The following is a 13,231-nucleotide window of genomic DNA, read 5'->3' as shown; positions in this document are numbered from 1 at the left end:
ACAATAATATGCCACTCTTGTGTCAATTATCTACTTAATGTTGGGATCACAAATATGATTACAATCGTCATGTGTATAAATCAAAGTAACCGATTCATTATCTGAATTCACCGCTCCAACATTATCATTATTTAAACTCTTACATTTCTTATCTTTGTTCCCTTATTTCAAGATTTTATAGTTTCACTTTATGTGATTGAGTTTACTATAATGGTAGCACTTCACTTTATCTCTAAATTTGGATATATGTTTAGATTTACTATAGCCTTCCAAGTTTTAACTTCTGTTCATGATTTTATCTTTTGTTCTTTGTGATAAGAGCTTGATTCTCATAGTCTAAATCTTTTCGCCTTACTTTTTATTAAGCATATTATCCTTTACTATCTTCAATATCACCTTATAGTCATGAGCTAAATTAAGAACAATCATGATTAGGGTATTATAACTGTCTGGTAATAAATCCATAATAAACAACGCCTTCATTTCATCATCCATTTTAAGCTTCATAGTAGTCATCCAATTGACTATCTCAAAAATCACTCAAATGTTTTATAATCGGTTATCCATCCTTATATTGTAAAGTTACAAGCTTTTTAAGAAGCATAACTTTATTTATGCATGTCTTCTTCTTATACAATATTACTAATTTTTCTTAAACGGTATAGGCATCTATCTCTCGCTCTACATGATAAAACGTATTGATATCAATCTATTTTTTAATTGTAACCAACATATTTCTACTTAACTCTTTCAGCTTTTATATTTCATATCTACTGATTTAGTCGAATCACCTAATACCGATTTATATAAATCTTTACAATATAAATGATCTTCCATCACTGGTTTCCAAATTGAAATATGATATTATCAATTTTATCATAAAACCTGTATCAATTTTTATGATCTCAAATAAAATTTACTTTTGTCCTAGGTTGCTACTGTGTTGATTTCTAAAAAATAACTAGTGATTTAATACCAGTTATTAGGAGATATACCACACTTTAAGCTCATGGCAGCACACCAAAAGAGCTCATATATATATGTTGGATATCACTTAAGCCTAAAAATTTAGGTTATTAGGTTCTTAAGTCCTCTATGTATATATAAGACATCTCAATCTCATTTTTTAGTGACATGGGATTCTAAACTCACATGTGAACTATCCCAACAATCTCCCCTATTTACTTATGAATTCTAATCAAGTCTTACCTTGGCTTTCCCATGCGAGTAAGTTTATCAACACCTCTTTTAAGGCCATGCAATCTCACATCTCTAATCCATTTTAGGCTAAGCATCCAATCTTGTCTCTCAAGAGGTCTAGGTTATCTTAATGCCCCTTAAGCTTGTACTCGATCACAGCCTTAAGTTTGCACTTTAGGTTGACTAATACATCACCTAATTAGGTGTTTTGCTTTCACATATTATCACACTCACTGCATCGAAGTCGAACATTCAACGTTGATACCAATTATTGAACCTGAAGTGAAAAACACAATAATGCAAAAGTAATTTATCGCAATAAACTCACAGTAAACAAACAACAATGAATAATAAACAATGTTAAAAAATAAAGCATATTAAAATTTATGTGAAAAACCCTTTAGTGTAAAAGAAAAAAATCTCAGACCATTAGAAAAATCTCAGTTATTAAATAATAGATATATAAAATTTTTCTCTAACTAAAATTAAAGTTAAACAACAATTAAAGAAATAATTCGATAAATCTCATCAAATAAATAACTCAACAAATATACTTTAAATTTATTTTTAAAAAGCTTCAAACTTAATTTTTACTGTTTAAAATATAAAATACTAAATAATAAACATACTAACAAAATTTCAACTCAATTAAAACAAAAATCAACCTCCATTCAATATCTTAATTAAATTGACATCTCTCTCTCCTCTTTATTTTCTCTCCTTCGACTCCGCACCTTTTTCACGCCTAAAAACAATCCCCACCTACTAGGGCTAAGTTAAATGACAAAAGGCGCATGGCCTTTAATTGTTTAAAAAAAAAAAAAAAAGGGATTGGACCCACGTATTCCCTGTTATCTTAATACAATTTTAGTTTTTATTTTATATCAATTATTTTAAATAAATTACTAATAAAATATATAAAAAAAAATTTCTAAAAACCTTGAATGAGTACATTGTCAAATAATTTTTTATAAAAAATTAGTTTAATAAAATATTTTAAATTTTAATGATCAACGTTTAAACACTACTATTTATTGGACGAAGGGAGTACGAGTTAACATATACGATCTAAAATTTACTCTCAATTTCATAAATATGAATAACAACTTACTTTTACAACAGCTATGTATATATCAAACTTTAAAGCAAGAGATCAACAAGATTTAAACACTTAAGAATATTCTTCATAATTGATTCTTATTGGCAAAACACTATGCAAGACCATCTCGAAGGGCCAAATCTTTTTTCCCATCAATTAATTATTGCGTTCTTTATTATCAGAAGCTGGTGTAAAGGCACTGTTGAAAATAGAAAAAGGCAATGAGGATTGAAGTGGACTTCCTGTTTGAGAACTTGAAGATGTCAATCCAGTGAAGTAGCTTGATGCGCATGATGATTCGTTCCCATTCTGTGTAAGTAAATTTTGAGAAATGGCCTGCATCAAATTCTGACCAAAACTTTCAGATTTTTTATCAGTTTGGTCTCCAGGTTTTACACTGCTACCAACCGTTGATGAAATGGCAGCAGCTATTACTGATCGGAAACTTGGGTCTGATGTGATTGCCTTGATTAAAGTTTCTGTCAATGACTGTTGGGAAGCTGCAGCTTGGTGATTCTTTTCTAAGAATGATTTGTAAAACTGTTGTAGGGACTCTTTTCCAAGGTTTAAGTTCCCATTGCGAGTTTGATTATAGGGTACTTTACCATAAGCAGGGTAGCCATTGCCCCAAACTGTAGGTAAAATGTTGGATTCTGATGAAGAAAAGTTGAGATTTGTTGAAGGAAATCTAGCTGTTGTTGGAAAGTTTGTAGAGATCCTGTTGAAATAATTAGAGGAAGGAGAGGCGGTGAGGTCTAGAGTAATTGTTGGGAACAAAGGTGAGGTAGAGTTTGGCAAGTAGAACTGTTTTGTTCTTGAATTATCATGGAGGCTGAAGTTTAATCCATTGAGTTCAGTTGTAAGAGCACTTGTGGCTGTGGAACTGAGGCCTGGCTGAGATGTTGAAGAGCCAGACAATAGCATGGAAGCAGCTGCTGAGGTGGTGGAAGCCATGGCTGTAGCTGAAACTGGAAGTGGGTGGTTGTGGTTCCCTTCATAAGTTGTGATTAAGATGGACATATCCTCAGCATATCTTTGCACCTATCCTCAAGTTCAGGGGGGAAATTTTGAGATGATTGTCCTTAAGAATGGGGAAGGAGTTAGGATCAGGCAAAGTCTTACCTGTTTTCTTACTGGACATCCCGGTGCAACAGTGCAACGATAGTAAGCTCTCGGGCATGGATTTCCTTTTGCTATTTTCTGTCCGTATTTCCTCCATTGGCATCCATCACTCATCTGAAAGGAAAGAAATGAATACTTAAGCTTTTGTTGTTCTAGACTAAATTGTCAAAATGATCAAAATAAAAATTCCATAAGAAAACTGGAAAGCTTTTAAGTATATTGGAATACTAACAGTTGCTGCATCACATCTAGCTCTCACCGAAACCCTAGCTCTCTTCAGATGGGCTTGTTGTGCAGCCTCTTCATTTCCATTTTTTGTGGTCTTTTGAATCTTGCTCGGTGGACATGTTTCTTCTGCATCATCTTCCTTTGGTTCTTCTAAACTATTTTCCGGGCTTGGATTTGACACAATCTCTGTAGACAACTGAAACTTAGAGCTTAATCCGAGAGTCAGACCGGCCTTGATCTCTTGATCTTCTTTAGTTTTGCTAGATCTGGTTGTTTTCTCTTCTTTTTTGGAATCAGTTGGACTACTTCTTCCAAGGGAAAGAGAAATAAGTTCATCTTCTGAAGATTGAACATCATTATGAGAAGGAGCTGAGTGTGCAGATTTTTTGGCAGCTCCTTGTTGATGGATTTCAAAGAAGCGTAATTGAAGAGACTTGTAATTCTCCTGGATCTGCTCTAACATCATCTTTAACCTTTCATTTTCTTTCTTCACCTCACCAATCTCAGCCTTTGCGGATTCAAGTTCAACCTTCTGATTAATACATTTATATATACATATATTTGCATTAATTAACCAGCAGATTCTTTGATTTCAATATTCATATCCATGTTATAGAAATTAACCAAAGTTATCGACAATATTAATTGACTGCAACTACCCAAAACTTTTATAGACTTTTATAGATCTAAACACCAAATTTTGCAAAATGGTACTAAAAAAAAGAGAGGGTTGATCAGCTATATGCATGATATGTCCAAAATTGTAAAGATCAGATAGGTCAAAAAATATTTAATGTAAGGACTAATAAAAACCAAGTATAGTTTATATACCTCTTTGTTATCCACCAAGTCTTCATGGCAAGGTGATGATAAGTTCAGATCACTACTTTGGTGTTGTTTTCTTCCAATATCAGTGATCTAAAATATAACGAAGAATCCATTAGCAAATTTTATAAAATTTGAGTCCGAAACTTAGTTTCATTGGTTTATAAAGTCACACTTAAAAAGTGATAATCATGTTTACGATTCAAATTCCAATAACTAAAACCTTTTTGTTACAATTTCGAATCAAAAAAAAGAAAAAAATCTATAAAACTTTTCAGCAAGCAAATTAAGTACCCTTACATATTATTGTTAACATTTTTTTAGCATTAAATGGCTACAATCTTTTGAGATACTGCAACCATTGGTTTACTATCAATGTTTGTGGGAGAATTTAACACCCAATAGATCAAATAATCTTAAGAAATCAATGTTATAGTTTTGTGGAGATAAATAAAAACAAATCAAACCAGTACAACAAGGGTAAAAAAATATCTATATACCTTAATAGCTTCTGGACTGCAACCTTCTTCATAGCCAACAGATGGAGCAATATTATTTTCTTGTTTGACAGCACCACCTGCCCTTGGTACTTTCATCAACAAAACCTCCATTGCTAAATCTCCTTAATTATATTTTCTACATGAAAACCTTCCCCACCCCCTTCTTATAATACAACCAAAAACACAGTTTGGGGTTAAAAAAATTTCAAATATCCCAGTGGTCATCTATCAATTCTTACACAGGCAAAGCACAAAATGTCAACACCCAACCACACTTTCAAGAGTATTTTATTCTTTTTTTTATTTTAAAGAGACTGAACTATTTGAGAAGAATTCAACTTCAATGATTTTGAAATGAAAAGAGAGAGAGCTAGATTTGCGGCCAATACCCAAATATATCTATAATCGGATGTAGCTTTGAAGCTTCATTTTGGACTAGGATTGAAACTACGTGTCTACGTCACATGGGGTTAACAGTCAAAGTTTACTCTTTAGGTAGCTATGGCTTTTGGCCGATGAGCTTTCATGGAAGGATCAGCTTCAACGATCAACGAGTGCTGCCCTGGATTTGGCCTTTGTTTTCATTGTCAGGTTTCCGGTCAATACGCTTGCTTAACACGGAGTGAGACTCTGCTCCATTTGCCATTTTGACCTTTTTGCTTCCATTTTTTCTTCTTTATCAAATTATATGTTATATTTTAGTGGGGATTCCTGCCGATTTTAATGGGTCGGATTATTCGTCCCACTTGAAAGTCAATTGTTTTGCCAGTTTTTAATATTTTAATATATTTTTTGAAAATTTAGATTTTTTGAACCTAATTGGCCAAAGTCTTAGACAGATCGAGTTTTTAAAAGATTGATAAAGATCTATTCGATCCAATCTAATCAGGAAATTTTAATTCAAAAATAAATATTAATATTGTATTATTTTATAATTTTATAATTTTTAATATTTTAATATATTTTTTAAAAATTTAAATCTTTTAAATATGATGGATCAGGTCTTAAACAAAATTTTAAAATATTGATTGAACCTAACCCGGTTTGACTCAACACATAAACAGATTTAACTCTTTGAAAACATTTTTTAATGTTAAAGAATACATTGAAAATTAAGACTAAATAATGTGATACGTTTAAGTTAAAAAAACATTATGTGCTTTTAGAAAGTGCTTTGAAAAAGTGTATTTCACGTTTTCTTTTTATTGGTACCGGGTATAAACATGGCAACTCAACTTGATCAAAGCCTTTTGTAGTTACAGTCGGCCAATGATTTGACTTGCAGCATGCCAGGTAAGATTTTCAGTATTGTCTTAGCTCGGCAATGGCCTATAACCATATTTATCTTATGGAAGAATGAGCATAAAGTAACATTTTATATTCTCGCTAATTAGAGATGATAAAATCAGATATAACAGTTTAATCTGTATTCGATAAATTTTGATTTGATCAAATATTTTATGTTCAATTATTTTTTAAATTTAATTTTGAATTGAATTAGATAATTATAAAATAAAATCAAGATCAAATTTTAAGTAAATTCATTTTAATTTGATTTTATTTATTGCGATCTTTTGATAAAACTTATTTAAACTTAAAAAATTCATTTAAATTTACTTGAATTTGCAATCAATTCAATTTAATTTGATTAGAAAATCAACAATTCGATTTTTAAAATAATTTGAATCCAAATTAATCTAAATTTAAAATGATATAATTCCAAATAATAAAAAAGACTAACTCAAAATAATTTGAAGTTAAATTAATTTTTTTTTAAATTCAACAATTTGAATTTAAAATTATTCAAACCCGAAAACCTTAAATTCAAAACAATCTAATTTTTTTTTATCCTAATAACCCGATTTAAAATGACTCAATCCATATCCAATTTGATTCACCCAATTATCACCTCTAACATTAACAAGAAGTTATGTATATACGTATTCAAAAAGTCTTCTTGTTAAAAATGATAGCCAATTGAATTAGTCTCTAGTATATTATTTTTTTCACCCATTTAATTATCTTTGGATTTGTTGAAAATTTCTAATTGTATACACCAAAATAAAAGATAAAATACAAAGCTACCTTTCTCATTATCTAAAATACCGTTCTATTCTAGGTTTGAGAATTTAATTCCGAAATTTTAGAACATGCACCAAATTAAAAAAAAAAATCTTAAATACTTAAATTTAATTTAAGACGTTCAATAAGATTTAGAATTTACCAATTTGAGGCATATATATTATGGTGGCCGACATAACATGACAAGAGCATATAAAAGTTGGCAAAGGTTCAAAGAACTTGATCGAAATCTTACTTTAGTATGTAAATAGCTTAAAACGTTTAAAACAATATTGATAATTATTACAATTTACTATAATATTTAATAAATAGTTTTTCACAAATTAGAAAATATCTCCACATCTTGGCAATATTAAATTCTTCAAAAGTACACCAAAAAAACAAAATGAACACTCTTTCATCCATTAAAATTGTTCAAGCACATTGGTTGGTTTTTTTTTCTCTTACAATTTGATGGGTTCAATTCTTGCGGCAACGTGAAATTATTATACATCTGGGGATCTGAATATCTGCAACTTGTAATAAATATATAATTTTTTTCCGGATTAATTTGATACATATGTATACTCAAATATTAACGTCATCCATTTGACATTAAGCTTAATTAAAATTTAAAACATAATTATAATAAGACTGACTTGGATTATTAAATTCATCATGGCGTCAATGTGTTTCTTAATTCATAAGTTTTTGTAATATAGTTTAACCTATCTCAGACTAAATAGAATTATTTTTGTATAAAGAAGGTTCTAGTCTAAGATTAAAAAAAAAAATGTTGTAGGTTCTGTGATTTAAATTATAAATTTGTTAGATATTATTAAAAATAATTAGATGAATAAACTAAAATCATTAAAAAAATTAAAATTATTGAAAATTAAAATTTTCAATAATTTTATGTTTTCAATACATTTGATAAACCATTTTTAGAAATCACTTAATGAAAACTTTTCAATGAAAAAGTGTTGAAAATGCCAAGTATTAAGTCATCAATTTTATTTAAAGAAAATATATTATGTAATTGCATTAATTTCATATTCTTTCTTTTAACCATTTAATCTTTCCTTGTTTACTTTTGTCACTTGAAAATAATTATAAAACTATATCTATTTTTAATAAAAAATTAATAAAAATATTTAATTTTCAGTAACATACCAAACAACTTTTATCTCATAAATTCAGTACTTAAATTTTTTTAAAATTAAAAATTCAATACTTAATTAATTTTTCAATATTGAATTTGTTCAGTTTATCAAATAACATGTAAGTTAAGTCCTAGATTCTAAATAATAATGTATTAGCATACATGATTTCTCAAGGTTTTATTATATAAAGTTGGCAATCTCAGTTTCTTAAATAAGCTTTATTGCCCTTTTTTTTATTAAATATTTGGGGTCCTATTCACAGTACAGTTAGGTTGCTCTCTTAATTAATTAGGGGCTGCCACAACTATAATATATATATATATATATATATAAAGTTGTCACTAACAATAATTTTTTTTAGTCGATTAAGTTGATCATTTAATGGACCGACTTTTATGGTTGGGAAATTAATTCTACCAGTTTAATTACTTAAAATAATCATTGTTTACCTCATCAAAAAAATAATCATTGTTTTTCTAGAATTAGAAGATTAATGGAGGAAGAATTGTTGATTGGGCTTTTAAATTTTTCAAGAGAGTAGTTTCTTCCTTCTTTCTTTTTTTTTTTTTAATTTTGTTTTTCAATTTTTCCATGAAGCAACCTTATCTTAGACACCTAAATCTAATAGTCAATGGTATTACACATAGAATTAATAGAAAAAAAAAAATCAGCCTCTTACCTTTGAGAGACAATGTTGTAACTTGTAAATGAAAGAGTCATCACGTTTAATGAAAGAGTCATCACGTTTTAACACTTTTTTTTACATTACAATTACAGTCACATGATTTATTACTAAAGTGTTGAATTTTTAATTTAATAATTCAAATTCAAATTCCAGAAGCTTTCAATACCAATAAAAATCTATATATATATATATATATATATATATTTATATTCTTGTTCCAGGACTCTTGTAAAAGCAAGCTAATTAAGCAATTCAAACTATTTTAGTTTCTTTATTTTTGTGAGATGGGGGATTAGGAGGAAGAAGGATATTTATGATAATCCTCATTTAACATAGGATTATGAACCAACACCAAAATTTTAATTTTGGTTTTATAAATTCCTAAGGGAAGATGTTTGTGACTACTTTAATATTCAAAATGGTTGAAGTTTGAACCAATTGTTTAGACATTGAATTCAGCTCAAATATGAGAATCAATGGAAGTTAAATTTACCAGTTTTCAAACCTTCAAATTGTTATGTCATTTCTGATGTCTAATTGTAAGAAGTTTACAAGTTATAGGAGGTCATCACTGATAAGGGTTGCTAGCCTCTTATTTAGAACAGAATATGAATTAAACACAAGTTGCGCAACCATTTTCTTGAGAAATTTAAGGTAAAATAATTTAGTTAAAGTACAAAGTACAAACAAGTCAAATTAGATATTTATATAATAATTACTATTAAAATCCAAGAAAGAAAAGTATGGCATATTCCAAATTGAGCAATGAATCTCAATCCTTGACAATAATAGATCAATGCTAAGAAATCTCGAGAAAATTTACTCAAAGGAGATTGAAAAATCTCGTAGTGTTGTTAATGCACTTCTTTCGGTGGATGCATGAAAAGTGATTTTCCCTGGAAATTTTAAAATGTCTTAGCTTTATATGTTTCACATTGTAACCCAAAAAAAAAAAATCATAAGGAAGGCCTAGGTAAAGGCGTTCCGGTGACAAAGGACTGGAACATTGTGAGGGCTTGTGAAGGAGATGTGAAAGGAACCTCATGAGCTGCACCCCTCACTGTGGCAAATGTTAGATATGTTACATTCTTCCCATCCCGAGCTGGAGCACCAAATGATTGTGTCCATCCTCCTACCTGCAATGATCGCAATTTTAAGCGCTTGGGATTTGCCCCACAGAAGCATGTTTCTCATTTTAAATACACAAAAAGCAATGATTTGCAGGTGAAAGTAGTGTCTTAGTTTTTTCACATATATGCTTGTTCTCTTCATGCTATTTCTCAAAAGAATATTTTCTAATAGGACTCAAGAGACGTCCACGAGCCAAAGGCCCATATAAATGAGCCTAATTATCATTGAAAAAAGAGAGTTATAGGATAGAATATACCTGCTTCTGGTCAAACCAAGGGCCATAGTCTGTGAGGGGAATGAGATTCAAATCCTTTGCAATGTTAGTAGCAATTATCCTTGTCTGAGTAAGAGGGATTTTTGCATCTTGGTCACCACTGTTGATATCAAAGATTATTCAAATTATTAAATATGAAGTAACAGCAAAAATATTGAACAGATTCTAAACATGAAAAACTTTAGAAGCTTTTGAATATACTTGTATAACAAGACAGGAATTCCCTCGTTGATAAGGTCTGAAACAACAGGAATGATGTTCATGTCCAAGTTTGCTTCTTGGTAGACAAGAGGCCTGCAATGCAAAATCGTTTTTTGTTATATCAACCAATCACTACAACAAATCTGGCAATTTATGACGAATTTTCTAAGTGACTAGAATCTATAGTGAAAGAGATTGAAAGAGACCCTAAACAGAAATCCCAATGGAAAGGGAGGTGAGTTGTATTTGCATGGAGTGCCTTTTGAACTTCAGGCTTATTGAGATAGGTAAATATTCTTCGATCAAGGCATGGATCGCCAATCTTTGCTCTCTTATCAACCTGTCCAAGTGGTATGCAAAAAACCAATCTCATCATATTGCCATCCTAATACTGTAAAGCAATGATCAATATAGTTCAAAATCAAGAATTCTTGAGACATACAGCTTCATGTATCTTTCCAAGCTTTCCTTTAAATCTAAATTGCTCCGCTTTGCTTGACGATGTGCATTTTGGCAAGAGAAGGTCACCTAGTCCAACTCCAACATCTACACCAACTTCATCTGCAACTCTATTGAATACATCATTGCATCCTTGAGACCATTGATTATGAGCGTATTCTCGCAAAAACTTTGAGTCATTGCATACTGTCTTCTCCAAGAACAGGGTTTCATCTGATATAGCACCATGTGACCATAAGAAGTCACCGGCCAATACACTAATGTCTATGTCCAAAAGTGGATTTCCAAGCTACAACAGAGAAAATAAATTTTGATGGTTGTAAAATTTAAGCATAGAAATTAACGAATTTTCATAGCTTAATTTTGAGATTAGGTGATATCGATCACGTTACAGCAATGGATTTGAGGTTGACTGGTTCAACGTTAGGCTTCTTGTTGTGCTCCACCAACAAGGCTGCAAGCTGTGGGATATAGTGGCCTACAAGCAATATTTTCATTTCAATGATCTAATGTTTAATCATGAATAAGTTTCCATTATATAGAACACTTGACAATTAAAAATGGTTACCTGCATAGCTTTCACCAGTTAGGAAGAAGTCACAATCTTTGAATTGGGGAAATTCATCCAGCCAGTTCAAGATAAACACTAAGTTATCTTGAGCTACCACATTCAAAAATCATGAATATGAAGTCAAGACATGAGAATTAGTTCATGATGTTATTGTTATAGAAGATGAAGTACAATTAATGATCAACAGGAAAATGCAGACCTGTCTGTGTATCATTCCATAAGATGTAATCCTGGCTGGTATTTGAGTATGAAAATCCAACCCCGATTGGCGATTCCACGTATAACATGTGCGATTCTATCCGAATTTTCAATTTAAGTAAAGATTAATGAATCTGTTATTTTTGTCAAGTAGAGTACTAGATTATTAATTTCAATTATCAGGGTTTAAATCCTAATATATCAAGTACAAAAAAATAGTGAAGAATATTGTAAAGTTGATGTACCCAAGTTCCATGAATATGGATTCTTGATAAGAGTTCCATCTTCTCCTGGTTCGAATGGACCATTTTCCATGAATGCACCAAAACCAAGTGAAGAACAACCAGGCCCTAAATTAAACAATTAATAATATCAAGTTCATAACAAAAAAAACTTCATGTCAAAATACTGTGACTCTATAAGAAAAAAATGATTATTCTTAGAAGCTAGAAAAGTCATAGCAAAAATCTACTTTTACCCTTGTGAAATAACATTTTGTCATTGCAGAAAGTAATTTTTTCTTAAGTCATGATTATAGATAAAGACTTTTGGTAACAAAGTAAAAGGAAAAAAATAACAGTAAAGTTTCCTGAACTATTTAAGAAATGTAAATGAATTTTTCTTTGAACCTCCATTGAGCCACAATGTTAACGGTTTCAATTCATCTGTACTGGATTCGGCTTCGACAAAGTAGTAGAAAAGAGCTCTGCCATGGCTAGCATCTGTTACAATGTAGCCAGAATACTGGTTAAAAGTAACATTTTTCTGTTGTCCTGGCAAGGATGGTATCGGTTCAGCCCAAGAGTTAGAACAAAAAAGAAAGAAAAGCAAAGAGAAGAACCAAAGAGCCATGACAAAGTTGATAGAGAGACTTTCCTATGGCTTCACAGATTGTTTATATATATAGTTATGGATTTACATTGTTGGTTCAAACAATGCCAGCTTTTTGTATTTTTGTTCTCTGTAAGTTTCATGGAAATGGCATGTTTCGGCTGCTTTGTAATAAAATGACATAAAGATCATCTAAAGATGCAGTTCAAACATAAATTTCAATGTTTATAGACATTAAATATGAAGACAATATCCAGTTGTCCACAGATGGAATTTGTTTTTGCAGGATGTAACATCCCTTTAGCTGTAATTTCTGCAACAATATTGTTGAATCTCCATCTTGTTTTTGTCTTCATTAATATATGAGGTGCTATTAGAGAAATTTATGCCAATAATCCTAATGGATTACTTTTCTTTAAAACTTCTACTCACTTTCCATTGCCATCATTACCCTATTTAACCCTTTAGACCTGAAAATATGGCTTTAACCTTTTTCCCCCTAAAAGGCCTAATTCATATGTAGATTAGCTGGGATACAACTTACTATAGTTGCCTTGTATAAAAATGTAATCAAATCCAAATTTATTCGTACAAACTTATAAAGCTTCAACTCTTTTTGTCTTTAAATTAATGTTTTTACATTCCAAAATAGTAGGTTTTTTTTTTTTTTAACAAAGGAAGAT

General features: G+C 30.5%; 2 protein-coding genes across 2 annotated transcripts; both read right to left on the bottom strand.

The window, feature by feature from the left end:
- Positions 1 to 2,262: 2,262 nt before the first annotated feature.
- Positions 2,263 to 5,303, bottom strand: LOC111292335 (putative WRKY transcription factor 72). Its single transcript, XM_089767332.1, has 4 exons — positions 4,975 to 5,303; positions 3,654 to 4,181; positions 3,422 to 3,535; positions 2,263 to 3,340 (listed from the first exon to the last, which is right to left on the bottom strand). The coding sequence occupies exons 1-4, from the start codon at positions 5,083 to 5,085 to the stop codon at positions 2,456 to 2,458; spliced, it is 1,638 nt and encodes a 545-aa protein (XP_089623458.1). The 5' UTR covers positions 5,086 to 5,303; the 3' UTR covers positions 2,263 to 2,455.
- Positions 5,304 to 9,832: 4,529 nt separating this feature from the next.
- Positions 9,833 to 12,569, bottom strand: LOC111293406 (serine carboxypeptidase-like 46). The gene is made up of 10 exons (XM_022886153.2): positions 12,347 to 12,569; positions 11,963 to 12,067; positions 11,719 to 11,814; positions 11,517 to 11,609; positions 11,341 to 11,426; positions 10,932 to 11,237; positions 10,696 to 10,829; positions 10,490 to 10,582; positions 10,271 to 10,388; positions 9,833 to 10,019 (listed from the first exon to the last, which is right to left on the bottom strand). Exons 1-10 carry the CDS (start codon positions 12,567 to 12,569, stop codon positions 9,840 to 9,842), a joined length of 1,434 nt encoding a protein of 477 aa, XP_022741888.1. The 3' UTR covers positions 9,833 to 9,839.
- Positions 12,570 to 13,231: the final 662 nt, after the last annotated feature.

This window comes from Durio zibethinus, chromosome 10, assembly GCF_047325235.1.
Source record: "Durio zibethinus cultivar Kanyao isolate XHJ-2024 chromosome 10, ASM4732523v1, whole genome shotgun sequence".
Taxonomy (NCBI): domain Eukaryota; kingdom Viridiplantae; phylum Streptophyta; class Magnoliopsida; order Malvales; family Malvaceae; genus Durio; species Durio zibethinus.
This window is presented reverse-complemented; position numbering and strand designations above follow the sequence as displayed.